The 21929-nt window shown below is 42.0% G+C and overlaps 1 protein-coding gene across 1 annotated transcript; it reads left to right on the forward strand.

Annotated features, from left to right (window-relative positions):
- Positions 1–14647: 14647 nt before the first annotated feature.
- AVPR1A (arginine vasopressin receptor 1A) lies at positions 14648–20274 on the forward strand. The gene is made up of 2 exons (XM_068669325.1): positions 14648–15843; positions 17179–20274. Exons 1-2 carry the CDS (start codon positions 14805–14807, stop codon positions 17460–17462), a joined length of 1323 nt encoding a protein of 440 aa, XP_068525426.1. The 5' UTR covers positions 14648–14804; the 3' UTR covers positions 17463–20274.
- The last annotated feature ends 1655 nt before the right edge of the window (positions 20275–21929 follow it).

Below are 21929 nucleotides of genomic sequence, written 5' to 3' on the forward strand. Positions count from 1 at the left end.
AGCAGGAGAGGAGAAAAACTTGAAAAAAAGCATGTAGGTTCTCTCTGTATGCCTGTGCACTCGACCCTTACCTGCCATTCACAAAGAATCTCCTTTTCTCCCCCTGTTCTTCCTTGTTTTTCATAGGATCTGAAAGGGTGATCTAGTGTAAGGTAATTCTTTCTGCTTTGATTGTTGCTATAGTAGTGCAATGCTGTCTGTAGATGCGTTGCTGTCACTTTCTCTCCATGCTCCACACTGACACGTAGGGGATGCAGAGCAGAGCCTACATTCACCAAAAAAAAAATAAATAAATAATAATAATAAAAGAAAAATAATCCAAAAGCTATTTTAACCCCTTACAACTCCTGAAGAAGGACCAAAGGTGTTGAGAAGTTCAAGGCCATGCTTTTGCATGGCTGATGACAGAGTGAGTCAGCAGCACAAGCTCAGAGGCCCACATACGGAGAGATGGAGCCATGTAGGGATATGTTGAGAAAAGCTAAAATCATCTGGGTGGTCGAGTGGAGGGTGATTCTTTCACATATCAGCTTGGCTGCCTGCAAGGGGACAATGTCTATATCTATACTTGTAACCAGAAGGAGCCTGACAGTGATTTCTGACCATTTGGCCAAAAGGTACAGCTTGGCCTATGTCCATATACCAAAAGTTGCTGCTCCCAAACGAAGGTGGCTGCAACCAAGCCACGTGCCTACTTGTAAGCAACCCTGGAAAAAGTCCTATAAAGTTCTGAGCCCAGGCCACATGCACAATGATACTGGGCCCTGCATCCTGCCGGGTCTCAGTGGGATGAAGATCTGGGCAGCTGGACACAGATGCTGGGGGACAGATATGCTGTGGCCACTGCATCTGTTGCCCCTAATGCCTGCGCAAGTACCTCACAGCAGAGGGATCGTTAACACTTTCTAGGCCCTGTGTGCCTACCCTGGCTTTACTTTCTTCCCTTATCTCAGCAACAGACACAACTGAGAAGAACATGAAGCCACCTGTGGCCATCACAACCCCAGGCAACACTGCAATCCCTAAGAATTTCCTGCCGATCTTCTCTTTCCAAGTTATGCCCTTGGAGCATGGTAATACAGGAGCATGTCTGAGGCTGAGAAGTTCCACTCCTATGACTGGAGAAGAGGTTCTAAGACACCCCCTGCCTTTGGGATAACCCTGAACAAAGCAGGGCATCCTAATTGGATCCATCTTCTTTGTGAGATGCATATACCCATCTGTGTTTGTCTCCTATATGTGATGGGGACAGCATCTGGATGGTATATCTGGTTGCTGTCTGAGATACTCTCCAGCAACTGCTGCTTCATCTTCTATAGTTTCTCAAAGACATTGTAAAGCTGCAGTGCAGCTCCTGACAGCATGACCCCTATCACATAGCTCTCAGGGTCTGTTTAGTGTGGTCCCCTTTCCTCTATGTCATTTTCTCTTTGTCTTCAGAGGTGGTGTTAGGTAACAGTCACAAATTAGTATGCAGTTAGGCAATAAGAAGAGAAGATGGGTAGTGTGAGCTAGGGCAGTCTTTTGGGTAGAAAGTGGTCTCCATTGACTCAATGATGTTAGTTGCTGATTTTTTTGAAAATTTTGCTTAATAAATATTGTCACATTTGATGAAACTTAATGAGAAATTACTTGTATTATTTGGCAAAATGGGATGTTAATTTTCAGTGATTTTTTTTTTTTTTGTTGCTATCAGTGTTTTTCATAGTAAGCTTTTTACAGGCAAATGTAAAGTTTGAGGGGTTTAGGATTAAGGATTTTCAACAAAAATCCTGAAAAAAAATAATCTTAATACACTTTTCATTTTCTTAACACACTTTTAACAAAAATAAAAATAAAAAATTAAAAAAAATCCGGAGCCAGACAAATTTTCTGACAAAAGACTTTCAGCTACTTCTGATTGTTGTCAGAGGCTCCATTTATAGACAAAGCTTTACATTTAGCAAAGCAAATACATTTAATTAAACCAACGGTCATAAATTATTAGTAATGATATCACCTGCAAATATTGCCTCTCCTGTAACCCTTGACCATTACATCTACAAAAGCACAACTATTTCATTATGGGTAATGTCCTCCATTTGAGTTTCATCTTTCCTCATTTCCCCTGTTCTCATTGCCTACTTCTTGCCTGTTTCTTGTCTCCTCTCCTGTCACTCCTGCATTTCCTTCACTGTAGCATGTTCATTCCCTTCCTAAAATGTTTAGCCAGAAACAGCCAGTTATCCCTTATTAAAATGATAAACAGTGAAATACTTGCATAGTGACCCTTAATGTCATAATTGGGCTTTAGATTTGGAGTCTTTAAATAGAAACACTTTTCTCTCAAATTCAGTGCCATATACTGTCTCCAGACTCAGTTTATTAAGGAAATTCCGTGCCTGAATAGAACATAATTTCAAACCCACAAGATCTATGAAATTTTTATTTGTAAATCAAAGCTTGGACTCTCCAAACTGTACTTTACAAACAGGCCATATTTCATTTGCTTATATAATTTACATTTGAGCTACTGTATCAGGCAGAAGAAAGGAATTAGGACATTATATTTCTAAGTTTAGTCAGTCCCCAAGATGCTAGGCATGTGTCATTCTGGCAAATAGTTCACATCTCTCTAAGTGATTTTTCTCATCTCTACAGTGCTTCATACCTAGCATATAGTGTTGGTTTAGAAGTAAACAGCCTTTATGTAGGGACTTGCTATCTGAGTTCCTAACTTACAAAGGCACCTCTTTTCTACAAAAGTATTTACATAGCTCTTCCAGTGCCTTCCTGAATCAGGGGACAAATTATAAGCAACAGAAAATAATTCAAAGCTCTCTTGGTCAATCTACATATGCTTCTGCAAATTGCAGGCACGCAGGAAGGCTGCTTCCGTGGCAGATGCAATGCACATAACAATTGCTCCATTTTTATTTATTTTTTAATTTATTTATTTATTTTTAACAAAACCAGGAAGACAGGAAATCTATGCAAGAAAAGAAAGGGAAAAATGCTGCATGTATATTGCAGGATGATTGGACATATTTTTTAATTTTGTTTGAGGAAATAAATATTCTGAAGATTTCCCGTACATAACAAATGAATGCCATATCACAAGAAAATCTACGATCTTTCTTAGAAAATAGAAGTCACATACATGGGATGGGTCAGCATTGTGCATGCCTAGCACTGTGTCTTGTACAATCATCTATTATGCCAGTGCTCACTTTGTATCCAAAGACCCCAATGCATTTCCAAAAAAATTAATTCCCATTCTAGGAAGTGAAACAAAACCACCAAGACTTTAACTTACATTAAAAATCACTCTGTTTCTTTCTGTGCCCTTGCATATCTGCTTGTTTCATTGCAATGTGCAAGATGCATGACAGTTCTTTGGGGATTGTCTTATCATTTGGTTCCAGAAAGTCTAAAGAGATCTGTATACTCCAACATAATTTTTATCTATTTTTATTTCTACTAGAGAATAAATAGCCCCATTCTGCAGATAAACCAAATCCTTTCAGAAAAATGCTTTTGTTACTAGGAGAACCTGGTAACAGACACCTGAGAAAGAATTTTCCTCTTCATACGGAGCAACCAGGCCATGTTTTTCCATGATACATTTCAAAATCAAAAATCTTGCATATTGATGAGCTGAAGTGCATAAAAGAAAAGTGCATAATAATGCTGTGAAGGGCGGTATTGCTTAATTAAACTACAAGCCAATCCTAATTTGGCTATCTGTCATCTTAAAAGAACATCTACAGCATAATCAAAGAAGCTAACATTTGTGAAGACTAAGCACATTCTGGCACATTCTGAATTTATCTGGAGTTGATTTCAATAGGAATTGTATTAAGGCCAGCAGGCAGGCGGGGATGTGTTAATGCAGTGCAAAGTAATCCTATTCAAAGCACATGCAGCGGCAGCAGCCAGAGAAGTAAGAGAGAGCAGACCAAATACTAATGACCTCTCTGAATGTCTATTCAGGGACGTGCCTGTCACTTTGCTAGTTATAAGCAGTGCCCTCCATTGCATCTGTGGAACTGTTTAAGTCAGTCACTCCAAAGGAGACATTCAAAAAGTTTATTCAGCAAATTAATAGTTGTTAAGAATTTCTGTTGAGGTTAGTTCATGTCAATTTTCAAAACAGAATTTTGTTAATGAACGTTTCTGTTCGTGCTTAAATTAGAGAGGCATCTTTTATGTCATACTACAATCATTAAAGGAAGATCTTTAACCTAACCTCTGTGCTGTGTTGTGGCAAACTCATCTGAGAAGTTGCAGTCTAACTGATACCTTTGAGCTGCAGAAATAGTGTCAGCCTAAGTATTTGTTTCATCTTGATACTTTGCAGTTTGCCTCTCTTCTTTTCCTGTCTTCCTTGTAGAAAAATGTTGAGTGGAGAAGAGAAAGTGTAATGAAGAACCACTTTTTTAGCTCTGGATATTCTGTACTTTTTCTTCGCACAATATTTTGGGAATTGTAAGGTTATATTGATTTTATAGCTTGGTTTATTAAGAAAAAAAAAAAAGTCCCTTTTTGTCCTTTTTCAGTAGTTCAGTACCTCCATGTGAATACCTTCAGCTCACAAATATGCAATTTGTTACTATATATTCACCAGACTTGTAATTTTTCTTCAATTTAATTGTTATATTACTTTTAACATTTCAACAAGAAAATAAAAGGATGCCTTAAGATTAGCATTTTCCCTGATCCAATCTTTTACAGTTCCACTGGAAATCATTAAAACTGAAAATTCTGTTTTAAGTGTGTGAAACATTTCTACCTATACTAGAAGTACAGTAACTTCAGAATAATCTCTCACCAGTAACTGAGATCTCAGAATTTTAAACTTGAATTGCTCCAAATTTTTAGAGCCTTTGAAAATGCACTCTGGCTTTCATCTCTTTGAGTTTGGCAAAAAACTTTATCCCTAAAGTCTTTTAAAATGTGAAGACTTTTCTAAAGCTTTTATTTATTCCTTATTCATTTTATATTACCTTAAAAAAAAAAAAAAAAAAAAAAAAAAAGAGAGGGAGAGAGATAAAGAGCAGGATATGCCTCTTGTATAAGATCAAATATAACTGGTTTACAGCCTACTATTTGTAGGTTTAATTCAATTTGCAAGTAAAGATCTCACATATTTTTATGGAAACAATGTTCTCTGCTAATATGTTTTTCTAAACATACCATGAAAAGTAACAGCAAGATGTTTCATAAAAGCTAATTTTTAAAGTGCGTATACGTCAATGAGTTTTATGGGAAAAGGAAACATTGCCTTCCCAATACTTAGCTTGTTCTAGTACAATAAACAGCTAAAACTTTTTGTAATTATTTGGAATAAAATAAGCAATCAAAAACCATGAAGGGCCAGTTATTTTAATGTCCATGCTTCAGAATATTTTACTGCAGGATTGTAGAAATATGAAGCTGGAAGAATATCAAGAGCTTATATTTCTTAGTAAATGGCACATGGTCTGATATCAATACCACAGAATAACCAAGAGGTCCCAGTTCCTTTGTAAGGAGAGTTTTTTCCCAAACTGTACATGTGAACACCCTATACACACCCTTTCAGAGCTTCAGAAGTACTCTTTAGTTTAGGTAGCTGATTTAGGTACCTAAATCACAATCTTTAATGTAGTTATTTAAAAAATATATATATATAAAATAACAAGTATTTTATATTTTATTGTATTTTATTTATATAATAACAACTATAAACAACAAAATATCTGTCAGAAAAAACAAACAAACAAACAAAAAAAAACCAACAATGTCTTTCTTTGTGATAGATGAACTTTACCTGATTGCTAAGAAGGCATTATGTAATATTGCCTCATTTTCCAAACTGGCATTTGAGGGTCTCATTAATGACTGAGAAAACACTGGACTATCTCATAAGCCATAGAAGGCTTTCTGAACTTGGGATCATGACTCCCTAACCTTTTTTTTATTTTATTCCTGAACTTGTTGCATATACCTTATAACTTGTGAGTCGGGTTGTCAAACCTCTTTATACAATTACCAGGTAAATGCATCTGTACCTCTTGCCTTAGCAACTCTCAGGTCTTCAGTTTGCCAGATTTAGCTCTGCTAACTTCAGAGAGCTATCAAAGACTTCCTTTTCGGAGCTTAAAGCTACAACAATTCCCAGTTAAAAAGCATAAAAATCTCCTAAAGCCCTTCACTAATCATAAGCCAACAGGATATAAATTTAAATCATTTAATCACTTGATGTGCTAGATTCTTTTGCTACACTAACCCAAAATTAATTTGTATCATGGTTATCTTATTGCTTTAGTCCATAAGGTGACAACCTGACATTTCTTGAAAACCCATTTTAAGCAACTTTTCTTTGCCACTTGCCGATTTTTGTTATCTTTTGTAGCTACCTAAAAGTTTTTAATTTCTCTAGGGAATGGGCCAGAACAGACTTCTTTACAAAGCTGCTGATTTCTGCTGCTATGGTGTCTGCTAGTTCTGTAACTCTGAAATTGTTGTTATGCACCAGGAAATAATGAAGAACCAGAAGGAAAGGCTTTATTAGAAGGGTTCTGCATTGAGCCACACACAAGTAGGAGCTGTACTCCAACAAGAGCTAAAGAAAGACATTGTACCATGTCCAAGGACTAAGAACGGCAGCATACTCATCTTAGTCAATTTGAGAATTAATACTTCAGTAATACTAGAACCAAACAATGTGAATATTAAAAAGGAATAAATTATAAATGTTGGCAGTAACCATAAACAGAATAGGCAGTTGAATCACTTTACTGGAAATAGGATGGAGAACAGAAGTGTTCTGTGGAAAAGAACTCCAGCAGCCCCAAAATAACAGAGTCAGCCTCCCAGGGAAGATCAGACCACCTTCTTCACCTGGATCTCCTCTCATAATGGTGATGGTGGTGACAGTGGCAGTGGCAATGACAGAAGGGGATGAAGGATGCTGAGTTGTTCAAAACAGGAACAAACATTTCATTGAACTCACTCGAGATAATAAGATAGAGGTGACCCATATTATTCAGGTTGAAAGAAGGGGAGAAAAATCACGATTCTCACATAAGTGTTAAAAATAAAATCTAAATGGCTTGTAATGTTGTAGACAGAGGACAGGAAGGACTGAAATAAAGTAACAGTAGATGACTTAAATGTAAAGTCTGTAAGGTTAATACTTTTCCTTTCATTTGGCTTGTTTAATTTATTCATGCTCTGACCTCACCAAGAACTTGAGCACAAAGAGATCGGATATTTTACTGCTAGTCCTGTGGTTATAATGTATTGAAATTAACTTGTACAATGTTTGAAGGTTAATTATGAACAAAATCATTACTAGTTCATGTATTTGTACATGAACTGCAATCTTCATTATTCATTCTCTCCTGATAATTCCCAGGACTTCCTTCGATTAAGTGTGTAACAAGGTGATTTTCATACCAGTAGGAAAGGTTTCATAGAAAATCACAAGCAGTATGAAATACTGCTATTTGCTTTTTGGTAAATGATACAGAAGACACTCACGGGAGGACACTGGGAACAAAGACTGATAGAAGCCTTCCATCAGTTCTAGGATCGGTTCTAGGAAGATTTCATTTGTGGTTTTAGCAAATGCAATTAAAAGCTTTTTCTCTTTTGCCTTTGAAAAGGTCCAAATACAAATCCTCCTAGAAGCCTAAGAAAAATTCAATAAATCTCTGTGTGCTGGCCTCTAACTCTAGAATTCTGTTTAAAATTTCCTATACTCATCTGCACACTCTGTATGTGACCTGCACCTAGCTACTCTACTCCAAGCACCTGTGTTTCTTCCTGTATAGGTGGCAGAAAAATAAAATTGAAAACCTATTTTCTGTAGTCCAGACAAGTCATTTCACATGGATTACTAATCCTGCTAATGACAATGTAATGCCAAAACTTACCAAGAAACCATTGAAAAATGTTTATCCACTGGACATAAAATTACACATTTTGGCTTAGAGCTTGGCTGTATCTCATGGAGTGCTTCTCCTCTCTTGACATGCTACCTGTTTTTTTAGCACTTCCTATTCCCTAAAATTTCTTGCTTTGTTATCCTTCTTTCTCCTAGAAGCATGCAGATTTTCCTGTGTTCACAAAAGGAACTGGTGAAATGTTATCTGATACAGAGTTGGTACATATGAAGGTGAGGGAAGTGCAAGGAGAGACTGCTTAAAACTGCGAGGCAGACAGCTTGTCTGGAGTGCAAATGATAAACCATGCTTATTTAAAGTTTACAGTGAGAATACCCCAAAGGGACATTAAACTGTAGTAATTAACATCAGGAAACTCTCCCCATGGAAGTACTTGTCATGGTACAATTTAACTCGCAAATTGTAAATACCTACACAGAAATCTTGCCATAGATTCACCCAAAACTGTTGAGTGTCATTCTCTACCCATAGGCATCTAGAAACAAAACAACAAACAAACAAGCAAATAACAACAACAGCAACAACAATAATAAAAATAATAATAATAAAAACAACAACTACTACAACAACAAAAACAGCCAAGATACTCAATGCACCATTTAAATTGCACTTCTCATTCTCCATTTTCCTCTCTGCTTCTTCTAGTGTTCTCCAGCCCCCAAACCTATGTCACCCATGTGAGAAACTAAGTTCAAGGTGCTGGGGCTTCTCTGCTCTTCCAGTGCCTGGTGCTCCTCACCCTGTCTGCATCCCGTTTTCACATTTCCACACATTACCCTACAGACACTGCTCAGAAATCCAGTAACCTCCCTGCTTTGTCTTTCAGCTTTCTTCTCTTTTGACAATGCCATTCAATGCCAAATCCTTCTTTCTGCTCCCCAACATCATTTTTGTTTTTATTATCTCTGGAAGGACCTGAGCAGAGGAGAGTCTGTGCTGTCTGCATTGCCAGCCTGTTGCTGGCTTGGATAGGGACAGCAGATGGGATAAGAAGCAGATGAGATAAGTGAAAACACACTGGAAGCAACTAGGGAATGTGCTATTTGCTTCTTCTGCGTGTAGAACATGGTACTTGCTACAGCTCAGGTTAAAGGGCTTTTTATGTCTGTTCGGATTTGAAGAAGCATTTGCCAGTCCATACAATTATCAAAGTTTTGTGTAGTTCTGTGGCATTCATGGACTGGAGCCCTTTTTTCAGTGACCTGCTCTGAGGCACAGAGATTGCCATGATCAAAACCCGGATAGCATCAAGTGTAAGTTTGACTCAGCCAGATGGACTGTGCATCCTGCTCCTCTCTAGAGGCTTCCTCCGTTGGTGATGCAAAGCACCATGCCAATATAGTAGCTTTGGAAAATTCCACCTTTAATATGGGAATAATTAAAAATTACCCCTGGGGCATATCAATATTTCTTTCCTTCTTCATCAGCCTTTGATGTTTTCACCAGTAATGTGAACTGGAATGAGGAGAAGGTTCCTACCAAAGCCATTACACAGACCACCATGAAAAACCGAAGTTTGGCAAATTAATATTCTACCGAAAGTGCATTTTGACAAAAACAGTTGTAGCTAGTTCCATTCCAGATTGTGGCTCATAGTAAGAGGGCCATCCCATAGAGCATTCTGCAGAAACTGGAAAAATGAATGCCCCGTAAACATCCACAAGACTAGCTGGAATTTGGACCTCCTCTTGTCCTGAACTATCAAGCCTGTGAGAATGCAGCTACAACAATATTTTCAGTACAAAAGACTGGAGCCGTGTTTTCTTTACCTTAATAGCTGCACTAGTATCCTGCATTGATCACCAATATCCCATACCAGCAAACTCTTCCAAACGATCACCACATGGCTGCTGACATATGCAATTTCAAAACCAGTTAATTTTGGACTGCTTTAGAACGTGTTTCTTAAGGAGAGCTACTAAAATGTGCATTGGCACAAACAAAAGCATTATTCCATTTATTCCATACATGATAAGTGCCTGCATCTTTCAATTACAATTACGAAGCAGTAACACTCTGCCAGACTATCCTCAAATAACGTAAGCTTTCAGTTCTTGGCATAGTACTGGGATAAATAAGGCTACTCTGTACAAGAACTAGCTTCTACACAAATATTTTGGACAGTTTCCTAGAATCAGTTGATAGTGTCATTGTCAGTTTCAGTTAAATCCCTCTGAAATAGTGTGCCATGCATAGATGGTCTGTATTCCTTCCTGCTATATTAAATGCCTGAAGATAATTTTTACTACATGTTTTTGAGAGTCACATCTCAGTACATCAAGTGTTTTCTAAGAAGAAACTACGTGAATACCCAAGAACATTCATTTCACTTCACTTTTACTTATTATTCTTGCCACCAAACTTTATAAAATATTTTCCCTTAGCTTGGCTTGGTGTATGTTAACTAGAAGAGAACACAAAAATCATTATTAAATTGCCCCTAGATGCATCAAAATTTATAAAAGGCGTAAAAAAGCATAAGGTAGGTGTTAACACAGTGTTACAAATAGTGGGTTACAGATGGAAGCATTTATCAGACCTGCTGGAGACCTGAAGCATATGTTTTTATGAAACTTTAGAGAGGAGTAATTTAAAAACTGGCTCAAGGCGTATGAAAAATCGTCAACAAGAGCCTTTAACTTCTCTGAAATAAGAGAACTGAGAGATAAAACTACTGATTATGCGCTTAAAGCAAAAACTCTTGCAGTATCTGTGAAAGTGCAAAATGTATATTAATTCTCTTTCAGGTCTGGAAAGCCTAAGATTATACCACTTCACAAGGTAGATGCTTAGGCAACATGAGAAAACTCAGTCTTAAATTTTCCTTTTCTGCCAATGACAGCATCGAACGATTCAGTGGATTTATGCCCCTATGAATTTAATCCTTCAGATTACAGGAGAGATTGCTGCCTGAGGGTCTACTTAAACTGTCTCAGATAGCTCTTATTATACCTTGGATATGCTGAAAGTCTGAACGACGTGACGCAGTGGGGAAAGGCAGGTGCTTGCACTACGATTTTCTGGTGCTTCATTATAAACATGCAAGGGCTCACTGGGCCCCCAGATGCCGCTTTCCTGTCCTACCCTGATATCCAGACAGGCCAGGAGCTGCTGGATGAACATTTCTGTAGGGAATGGCTGAACTCTCTGACTCCCAAGGATCCCGATTGCTATCAGCCAGGTCAGCAAGACCGTAATGAAGGAGGCAAGGAGAGCAGGGAGGGTAACTCGCTGGTTCTGCAAGTGACGTTTAGCTGTACAGGCCTCTCTGAAATGCTGCTTTGAGTGTCATGCTCAACCTCCCTTGTGGGAAGAGAGAAACAATATGACAGGGATAGCCAGACACAATTTCATATGTGCAAAAATACTAGAATTTGAATCTTTCAGTTAATAAACAATAGACAGACAGACAGACAGACTGGAGCGTAATCTTAAGGTTCTGTGTTTCCTGGCCACTTTTAAATATTTCCAAACAATGAAATGGGCCTTCGCAAACTGAATCCTAAGAGCTACTCCTGAAGGTCTGTCTAGTGCGGTGGGTTTTTTCCATGTTTTCCAGAGAGGGAGTTTATCCTGTCTTACTCATTTCTCAGTCTGGTACAACAAACTTCCCAGAACCTTAAATTCAGACTTCTGTTCTGTTTTGAAGGTGCTCTGGGGGTAATTCTCCTCTTAGTTTGGCTCTGGTAACCAACAAACTAGACTAACTCGTGTTATAAACATGTCATGTTTTGGGGGGGATACTTTGAGTCCCAGACCACACAGCTGTCTAACAGCTCTGGCTGAGAAGCCACCCCACCTTGGAAGCATCTACAAGGCAGTAGGCATCTTTCTTTTCCCTATTCCAGTTTTTCTGTAGAAGCCTGGGACAGCTCCAGCCTTTGTACGTAGATGTCCTGTCTGTAGCTAGATGTACATGTCCGGTCTCCCTCGGGTGATGTTTCCTTCCTGTGGATGGTGAATGGATGGAGCATCCTTGGTGCCCCCAGCTTTCAGCAGCCCTTTTTTTACCATACAGGCTTTCTCCCATGCTTGGTTTCCACAGCTCTGATTTGACAGGTTGGGTCTGCAGCACCTCCACCTCTTGTGGCTTTGGGAATGGCTATCACACTCATCCTCAGTTACTAAGCAGTGCCTGCATAAAAGAGCACTGAGGATGCTTAGAACGGGGAGGCAGGTGACAGGGACAACTCTTTCTATCTGTGTAGAGGCTTTACATGCTATGTAAAAGAATGGCTGAGTCCTCTATAAACAACCAGGACTCCTTTTTTTAGCAGTGCCTTAACCCGTATCCTGCATGAGGAGCTTGACTTTTTTTTTTTCTTTTTTCTTATATTGCTTCTTTGAAACTCTAATGAATTGAGCAACTCTTTATGAACCTGGCAGACAATCCTGTTTTGACTATGAGCAGCTACAATTCAAAACTGTCAGGTTTTCTGAAGAAGATTACACTGAAACCCCCTTACACTTTGGTGAAAAACTTCGCTTGAAAATGCAAATCATCACCAATGTCCAAGGATTAAAATCCTGAGACTTTGGCTTGCTCAAAGCATTGTTTTCTAGCCCTGGAAGAAGAGCCTAGGACTGTCGAAAGGCAGCAAAAGTCACCACCACCACCACAATATATGAACAGAAAACAGCTACATTTGGCAGCAAACCAGGTCCTGTTCCAATTACATTTTGGAGTATTTTGTATAAGCCATTCAGTCATTAATGAATTCAACATACTGAAAGATGTCTGGCAACCTTTCAGCATTTTTGCAGAAACGTGTATGCCTGCCGAGAGTAAGCCACAAATCCTTGCCATCTTTAGGCATTTTAGTAGAAAGGTGCATGCATAGTACAAACGAACGCTTCCTGTAAGGGCAACCTCAATTTTCTTTCCTGAGTCTTTAGTCCCAAGCTGAGCTCCAGGTGAATCACAGGGTTAAGATGTTCATTTCATCTAGCAGTCTTCCCAACGATGTATTTTTTTTTTTTTTCTTTTTAGAAGGGTGTTCTACAAGTTTTCTGTTAGCTGCTTTTCCCCAAGTTGCTCTCCATGTTACAGCTTTCTGTGGGCAGAGGAGCTCTCTCCATGTCTGGTCAGATAGGGGAGCGTTACTTGGCTTCAGCTTAATAAAGGGCAGCTACTTTGACTGAAAACTACACTGATTCCTTGTTTAATTTGAACAACATTTTATCCGTGACTTCCATCTACACACAGATACTGTTAGAATTCAGAAAGCAGAAGCAGTCTAGACCCCAATTACACTAGTATAGAAACCTCAGGGGCCCTGAATATACTTAATATTTGGAGCAGAAGGACATTTTTGCAGTACTAAATATAAATAAAACCCTCTGCAGAATTACCTAGATCAGTAGAAACAACAAATTTGCAACAGCCTGGTTAGATATATAAAAACATGATTATTGACTAATTTGGGGAAAGAAAGTATAATGACTATCCTTGGGTCACTTCTGTCTGACAGCAAAAATCAGCATCCATTCCATGTTAACCTTGCCTATGGTCACCAAGCGCAGCCTTGTGCAATGATGTTGAGGCAAGTTTTCAGCCTTTTCCTCTGGAAACACTCTTAAAAGCATTGCCCGGATGAAATGAATATGGGCTGGAGAGGGACCTCTCTGAGAAGATGTGGGCTTGACAAACTCTCAGTACTCAGCATGACCACCCTTGTTTTATTGTCTGGCTGTTGTAGGGATGTCTTTGTCACACCTGAAACTTTCATGGTTTCTATTGCAGAAATGACATACTCAGTAGTGAACAGAGCTTTATGATACTTACGTGGTTTGCACAGTAGAAAAGCTGTTAGCACAATTTCCCTAATCACAACATTCATTTATGCAGTGTCCAGCTCCTGTAAAGCCTGCTGGAGGCAGAGGCAGTACCTCCAGCAGGTCTTACGGCAGGGCATGATGCTGTGTACTTGGCAGCTGTGTGTTGTGAGATCTGTGGTATGAGGCATTGAATTCCTTCGGTAGTTGACCTGAGACCTGCAATCACACACATTAATGTGCTGTGTGGTTCATAAGGTTTCCTGGGTGTAATACAGTGTATAGCTAAGGTGATGTCTTGGAACTGCTGTTGAAAAGCTGGGACGCCGTGTGGGAATGTGTTCGACTGACAAAGTTTTCGACACCATAATGTAAAGTAGTTTGACTTCACCACAAATCAGCCCAGAAACCGGGTTTGGAACGGATGCTTACCAGTACCTCTGGTAATGTTCACGGTGCAGCAGGGAACAGGCACCAAGCCGTGAATCGTGCCCTGAGCTGTTCACAAAGTAAGTAAGTAAATAAGAGTAAATAAGTAAATAAATAAATAAGGGATTTTGGAAGAACGGCACCTTTAGAGAAGGAGCTTTACTGAGAACTTCACACAGCCACATTTTCTGTGCCACAGCTTTTGAGTTTGGGGGTTGGTTTCTTGAGAGTATTTTGGGTTTTGGGGTGTTTTTTTTTCCGAGCATCTCCTTAGAGCGAAGCTCACGCCGACGGCTTTCCCTGCCGGAGCGGGCTGCCCTGCGGGACGGCTGCCGTCGAGGAAGCCTCCCTGCATCCCTGCCGGGGGGAAGGAGGATCCCTGCCTCCCTCCCGGCCCCGCCGGCCGTCCCCCGTCCCCCCGGGGCTGCCCGCGGGCTGTCGGCGGGGCCGAGGCGGGGCGGGCCGGCGGGGGGCTGGCGTCAGGCGGCGGGCAGCCACTGGCACGGCGGCTGCCGGCTCGCCTCGCCTCCCGCCGCGGGGGATAAAGGCCCGGGGCCCCCGCTCGGCTCCGCACCGCCGGAGCCTCTGGGCGGGCAGCGGGGGCCGTGCGGGGCCGCTCCGAGCCGAGCCGAGCCGAGCCGGGCCGAGCCGGGCGGCGCAGCCCCCTCCATGCGCCTCGCGGGCGGCACCGGCTCCCCGCGGGCTGGGGGCTCCCCCCCCGGCAACGGCAGCCGCTGGCGGGCGGCGGAGGGCGGCGGAGGGAGCAGCAGCAGCAGCAGCCCGAGCCCCGAGGAGGCTTGGTCGGGGTCCCCCAACGGCAGCCTGGGCGGCTGGGACCCGTTCGGGCGCGACGAGGAGCTGGCCAAGCTGGAGATCGCCGTGCTGGCCGTCACCTTCGCCGTGGCCGTGGTGGGCAACGGCAGCGTGCTGCTGGCGCTGCGCCGCACGCCCCGCAAGGCGTCCCGCATGCACCTCTTCATCCGGCACCTCAGCCTGGCCGACCTGGTGGTGGCCTTCTTCCAGGTGCTGCCGCAGCTCTGCTGGGAGGTCACGCACCGCTTCCACGGCCCCGACGGGCTGTGCCGGGTGGTCAAGCACCTGCAGGTCTTCGGCATGTTCGCCTCGGCGTACATGCTGGTGGCCATGACCGCCGACCGCTACATCGCCGTGTGCCACCCGCTGAAGACGCTGCAGCAGCCCACCAAGCGCTCCTACGGCATGATCGCGGCCGCCTGGGCGCTCAGCCTGCTGCTCAGCACCCCGCAGTACTTCATCTTCTCCCTCAGCGAGGTGGAGCGCGGCTCGCGGGTCTACGACTGCTGGGCGCACTTCATCATGCCCTGGGGGCCCCGCGCCTATGTCACCTGGATCACGGGCGGCATCTTCGTCGCGCCCGTCCTCATCCTCGCCACCTGCTACGGCTTCATCTGCTACCACATCTGGCGCAACGCCCGCGGCAAGGCGCGCCCGGGGCAGGCGGCGGCGGCGGGCGGCGGGCGGCGGGCGGGGGGCGGCGGCGGGGGAGCCCCGGCCCCGCGGCGGGGGCTGCTGCTCGCCCCCTGTGTCAGCAGCGTCAGGAGCATCTCCCGAGCCAAGATCCGCACCGTCAAGATGACCTTCGTCATCGTCTCGGCGTACGTCGTCTGCTGGGCGCCCTTCTTCACCATCCAGATGTGGTCCGTCTGGGACCAGCGCTTCCCGTGGCTCGGTAGGTGGCGGCGGGGGGCGAGAGGGGGACCCGGGATCAGGCGTCCCGACCCGGGATCAGCCGTCCCGACCCCCGGGGCTGGCCCTGCTGCAGCCCCCGGGGCCGTCCTGCCGGCACCGGCCAGGCTTCGGAGGGGGGAGCCGGGCTCCTGCCCCCAGGGTGCCCCCCTGCCGTCCCACTCCCTGCTCCGGGGCACCCCCAGCATCTCCTTCTGCCATCCACCGGCTGCCGCGGCACGGTGGGGACTGGTTCGGGGATGCCTGTCCCGCTGTTAAATCCGGCTGGAGATAGTTGGTGAGCTTCAAATTGTTGCATGAGGCACGACAGGCAGCGTGGTAACATACACCCAGGTTCTTCACAGGGAGAAAGGTGCAAATCAAAACGCTGGAAGTCATAATTTTTTATTATTTTTTTAATTTGTAAATATACCCAAATTATCACTTACTGCATTGAGAGCACTGATTGCCCCTACTACAGAACTAAAGTCAAGGATGCAGGTTTATACAGAGAAATAAATGCTTGCAGTAGACAACCAGATGTTTATTTATTTATTTACGTACCTCAAAAATCATAGAAAGAAATGCAGGGCTGTTTGAACATAAGGCTGTTTGGTGGGTTTGTTTGAAGAGATGCTTTAAATCTGATGGAACTGTACAGCACTGCAATTGTACTTCTGTGGTGCTTCAGTCTTTACAAAGAGGGCTCACTAATAATTGATTCCACCATATATTTACAGTACTTGATAATTTAACTAATTAGAAAAAGTAGCACAGCGTAACTGTTCAGTGGCGTAGTGCTAACTTCCATTTGTTCTTTCGGTAACATTTGTTCAACCTCTGAACAAATTTCAGTGTGCAAATGTACCCAGCAAAACCCTGTGTTACTGAAAGCAGTGAGAAAGCTGTGGGAATTTTGCTGTTGCTTCCCACAGTAACCGTTTTTTTTAAGCAAAAATCTGAATAAAAACTGTAAAAAAGTAAGTCTGTTATTAAAATATAAGCACAGACTTATCAACACATGGATAAACACCAGTGGAAAAGGGCTAAAGCATTATTCCGTGCCTGTGGGCTGTGCTGGATTGCCCCATACTTCTGTCACGGATTTCTGAAGTCTATTCAGAAAAATTCCCATTGACTTCAATGTAAGCTTAGCATAAGTAGGAACTTTCCTGATTATACCCGTATTTGTTTCAAATACCGTTGCTGAAGTCACTACCTCATAGAACTGGGATTATTCAGCAACTGCAAAAGAAAAGAAAAAAAGAGTTAGTAAAGCAATTGACTGAAGGCTGAGCATGTTCCTTTGATGGTTAAACCCCTTTGTTTCCCCCCCCAGACTCTGAAAACACTGCTACTACAGTCACTGCTCTCTTGGCCAGCCTGAACAGTTGCTGTAACCCGTGGATCTACATGTTCTTCAGCGGGCATCTCCTGCAAGACTGCATACAGAGCTTCCCTTGCTGCCAAAAAGTGAAGCAAACGCTGAGTAAGGAAGATTCGAACAGCAACAGCAGGCGACAGACTTCTTTCACCAACAACAGGAGCCCAACCCACAGCTTGAACACCTGGAGGGAGTCACCCCACTCGAAATCGACCAGCTTCATCCCCATTCCCACCTGAGAAGACACCGGGCAGGCAGTCCCCACAGCCTGCTGGCAGCACTCGGGAAGGCTGTGGCAGAGCACTTCAAGCTGGCCAAGGGTCAAGGTCGTGGCAGCAAGGAACAGCTGAGATGGCCCCAAGAAAAAATGCTCTGCCTTGCTCAATAAGCTATTCTGCAGCCTGTAAATTATTGTATGAAAGGTATCTGGGACTTGGCAACTCGTCAGGAAGGCATGACAATAATAAAGCAATTATTTTTCTAAATAGAATTTATTATTCATTGTATTTTTTGTTTCTAAAATAAGCACATTGTTTGCTTGCTCACAGCAGTAAAAATAGCAGAGTTAACATACTTTGGGATAACCCCGCTCTCTAGCATTGATGCCTAAAACTTCTTACACAGAGGAAGAAGATGATAAAAGTAAGATCACACTTTAGTCTTAAACACAAACAGGAAGGAGTTGGAAGAAAGTCCAGACTGACCAGGTAAGGAACATGATTAGACAGGCTCTAAATTATTGGGAATCTCATTGATCACACTGCTTTATCCATTAAAGCAATTTCAGAATGTTAGTAATTCTCATTTAATGACAAAATGTAACAACACTTAAGAAGGAAAAGCTGTAACTGCTGTCAGTGTCTGCATGTGGATTGTGGAGTTTGATTTTTAGAGTGACATTTCTTCTTCCCCTCATGTTGGTGGAAGTTATATGGTATTTTGTTTGTATTGTTACACCTACCTTTAATTTTTTTAACTATTAAAAAAAGATATTTTGATAAATTAGTATGGTAAGCTATGACTAGCTCAGCACCAAGAAAACTCATCTTGACTACCAGAAATGTTTGCTTTGTGGGAAAGAATCATATCTTTTGTCTGTTTGTTCACAAAAACAGCTAGAATTGAGCCACTTTTGTTCTTTAAGTAAAATAGCTCCATAAATTTGGGGGGATGTTGCTCTTTGGTAATGGCTGCAGAATCAGTACATTCCAAGACACAGATTTGGGAATCAAGCTTGCAAATCTTCTGGAAATATGTAAAAATTGTCAATGTTATTTATTTATTTGTGGCAGGTCATGACAATGTAGGCTGTGAAAACAGCGGTAAACTGCAATAAAGGCACCACATCACATTTACTATTAATCAAGCATTCAAAGTGTGCTTGTCTTCACTACAATGCATGCCAAGCCAAACATAGCGTCTACAGCTTCTGAATAATCCTGTTGTGTCTTTCTGTGGAGACTGTGCTTTACCTGGGGACCGGATTTTGAAGCTCCTTGAATAATTTCTGCAGAGTTTTCAAAGTCCTGAGGACCTCTTTGAGATGTTCTGCATTTAGAGTAGCGAAACCAAAAAGAGACCTGGTGGTGTTCAGTGGGCATCTGCATGATGTTCTTCCTCTCTTCTACCTACCCATCTGCTCCATTTTCCTCAGCTGTCTGGGTCCTGAAATCCAGTCGTTCCCCCGGCACTATGCAGGACTCCAGGCATGGTTCCAGCTGGCCCTACAGAGCTGTGGGGCATGTGCACAGCAGGAACCTCAGCAGCACATTTCTTTTTTGCCCTCCTTCCCTCAAAGTCAGGCAACCAAGATTCCTTTGCTAATTGCTTGAGGAGAAACATAAGGGGCTGCAACTATAGCTTTTACTGAGGATGATGCTGGCCGCATGCCTCTCTCAGTAATGGTAGCAGAAATTAATAGAGCTAGAGACAGATAAGACCATATTCAACCCATCATTTGCTTCAGGAGCTGCTAGATGTATCACTGACTATTCCAGGCAAAGAAGTACGAAGAATATGGCTCAAAAATAAAAACTTAAAAGAAAAAAATGGATTTTTGTTGTCACAAAAGAAAATCATTGCTCTTTTCTCTACATTTCTTGTCAGCATTTTCTGCTCTCCGGGAGAGCAATCTGTTCTAGTATTTTGTTGGTGGTGTCCAAAACACTAGAACCAAAAGGATAGCATGGTGGAAGGGCTTTTATTTAGCAGGCTGTCTTTTTGACATGGGTATGACAACAGTTCTCACCAGTTATGGGTGAAGGTATATGACAATGAAAGCATATTTTAGTCCAAAAGACGCATGCAGTGGTGTTGTGTGAGTGTATTTGAGCACATTGTATATACTGCATATATTTCACAAGTCGATAATTCACAAATACTGAAATTGCAAATGTTTCAAGTTAAGTACACTACTCTTTGCCTAGTTTTATATTTGTGTTACTACTTTCTCTGTACATAAAATATATATTCAAAAACAATTAGCTGCACTGACAGAATTTTCATGTTTGCTGAATTATTTTTCTACTACACTTTTTATTCAAACAGAGAAGATGCTGAGAAAACAAATGTACAATAATACTGATCATAAAACTAAGCAGGGTAATGACAAATAAATAAAAAGAGTAAACCATTTCAAAATTATAATTTTCAGTTTCTTCCAAGTATGTTACAAAGCCTAGGCTTACACTTGGGGCTTGTCAGTGTAAATGTACTCCATGAGTGTTCTGTTTCTGTAATTAAATCAATAAAATGACTTTGGACTATTTGGATTCCAGGCATTTTTGTAAATACCGAGTTTTGTTTGTTTGTTGTTGTTTTTCTTTTTCACATAATTGTAATTGTAACCTGTAGTTTATACAGCACATATTTTTATAGTTGTTCATTTGTAGAGATTTTTTGTTTGTTTGTTTGTTTGTTTGTTTGTTTTTTAACAGCTGCTTTGGGTTATCATGAGGCCACACTAATGAGAATGGAAAGAAAAAGGAAATTGTGAAACCATTGCACATTTAAAACATGACAACTTGCTCTAATAAACCTGTATATAATTGATGAGAAACATTTTGTTTCTTTCACCTGACTAGATTTGTATGACCTGACACATCTTTGATGATGCTCCATATACTTTACAAAACGTGAAATTCCTTTGTTAATTTTGATGAGTTATCCCATGACTTTAAGTAATTAGCAAAATTCTAATGTTTTTTATGTTATACACAGAGCAGGAAGGACACATGTCCAGAGAAGGGATGTGCAGTCAGTTTTCCACTATATGCAGCCAGTATTGTTAAAACATACAACGTAACATTCAATCGTGTTCTAGAGGTGTTATTCTGCTATTTTTGTTTTAGTTCCAAGGAACGAAATACTAAGCTTCTAGTGAAAAATAAGACCGAGCGAGTGAGCTTGCATTGTGTTGTTTGGTGCTGAGGATGCTCGAATTGCAGCATTTAGATGTCAGAAAGTGGAGCATATGGGATGATAAGGAAGATGGAAAGGATTTTATTCTTCTAAATAAGTCATATAAGTTGCCCACAAAATAAACAAACAAAAAAGCTTTTTAAAGTCATTTCTTTTTTAAAATTGGAAGCAAATAGTTTGTTTAGAAAGATAAAAATTGTGTTTTTGTTTGGTTGTTTTCTTTCCTGTATTACCACAATAAAGGCAAAGTCTACAAGAACACGTATGTTCATCTGGGCCCAATCCTGCAGAGACAAAGATCTACAGCAAATCTTACGGCCAGTTCCTAATTGTCCCAATTAAAAGACCTCATTGAAATGCACACATGCTCTCTCCAGCTTGTGCATAAGGAAACCAGGGCACAAGAAGGAAAGGAGTCGCGCAGCCACATCATAGAATCACAGATTCACAGAATGGTTTGTTTTGGAAGGGACCTTACAGCCCACCCAGCTCCACCCCCCTGCCATGGCAGGGACACCTCCCACCAGCCCAGGTTGCCCAAAGCCCCATCCAGCCTGGCCTTGAGCACCTCCAGGGACGGGGCACCCACATCTGCTCTGGGCAGCCTGTGCCAGGGCCTCACCACCATCTGAGTGAAGAATTTCCTCCTAACATCTGATTTAATCTTCCCTCTTTTAGGTTAAAACTATTCCCCCTTGTCCTGTCATTATCTGACTGGGCAAAAAGTTGCTTTCCATCTCTTTTATAAGTCCCTTTATGTCATCCAAGGGCACGTACTGGTGACCCAGACTTAGAAAGTAAACCCATACCTTAGAGGAAGAGAGCTATCGCTGAAATACAGTTACTTACTGCACAGGGGAAGCTCCTACAGAGTTGGCCCAGCCTGATTCCCTCATCTACAGAAAGGACTAATTAAATATGTTGTCCTTCTAAAGAGTGCCAGCGTAAGTTTCAGTCATACAGTGCCTTCTGTGCAGGATTTTGGTAGGCTGGGGGGGCAGAAAGGAGCTAGTGTGTTTTGACACTGGTTTGGTGCTTCAGCTATTGTTACAAGGTAGTGCTCTGGGCTTTTCTTTAGGAGTGCATTTTACTGGAGAACATGTTACTCACTGATCAAGTAGAGGCATTACAGGGCATATAAATGAACAGGTTTCAAGGTCCAGGAATAGATTTCAGCTGCTCCACAGGGAGCAGTCCTGGCTGGCTCAGGTAACCATCCCCCACACAAGAGTAGGTCTGACTAGTTTTGAAAAAGGCAGGAAATTACCAAAGGTAATGTAAGTCAT

The sequence above is a fragment of the Anas acuta genome, chromosome 1 (genome assembly GCF_963932015.1).
Source record: "Anas acuta chromosome 1, bAnaAcu1.1, whole genome shotgun sequence".
NCBI lineage: Eukaryota > Metazoa > Chordata > Aves > Anseriformes > Anatidae > Anas > Anas acuta.

What these genes read in the sequence shown, in the direction of transcription:
- AVPR1A (XM_068669325.1), top strand. Translation starts at nt 14,805, where the DNA reads ATGCGCCTCGCGGGCGGCACCGGCTCCCCGCGGGCTGGGGGCTCCCCC. An exon ending in CCAGCGCTTCCCGTGGCTCG is followed by an intron (nt 15,844 to 17,178) that starts GTAGGTGGCGGC and finishes TTCCCCCCCCAG; the next exon opens with ACTCTGAAAACACTGCTACT.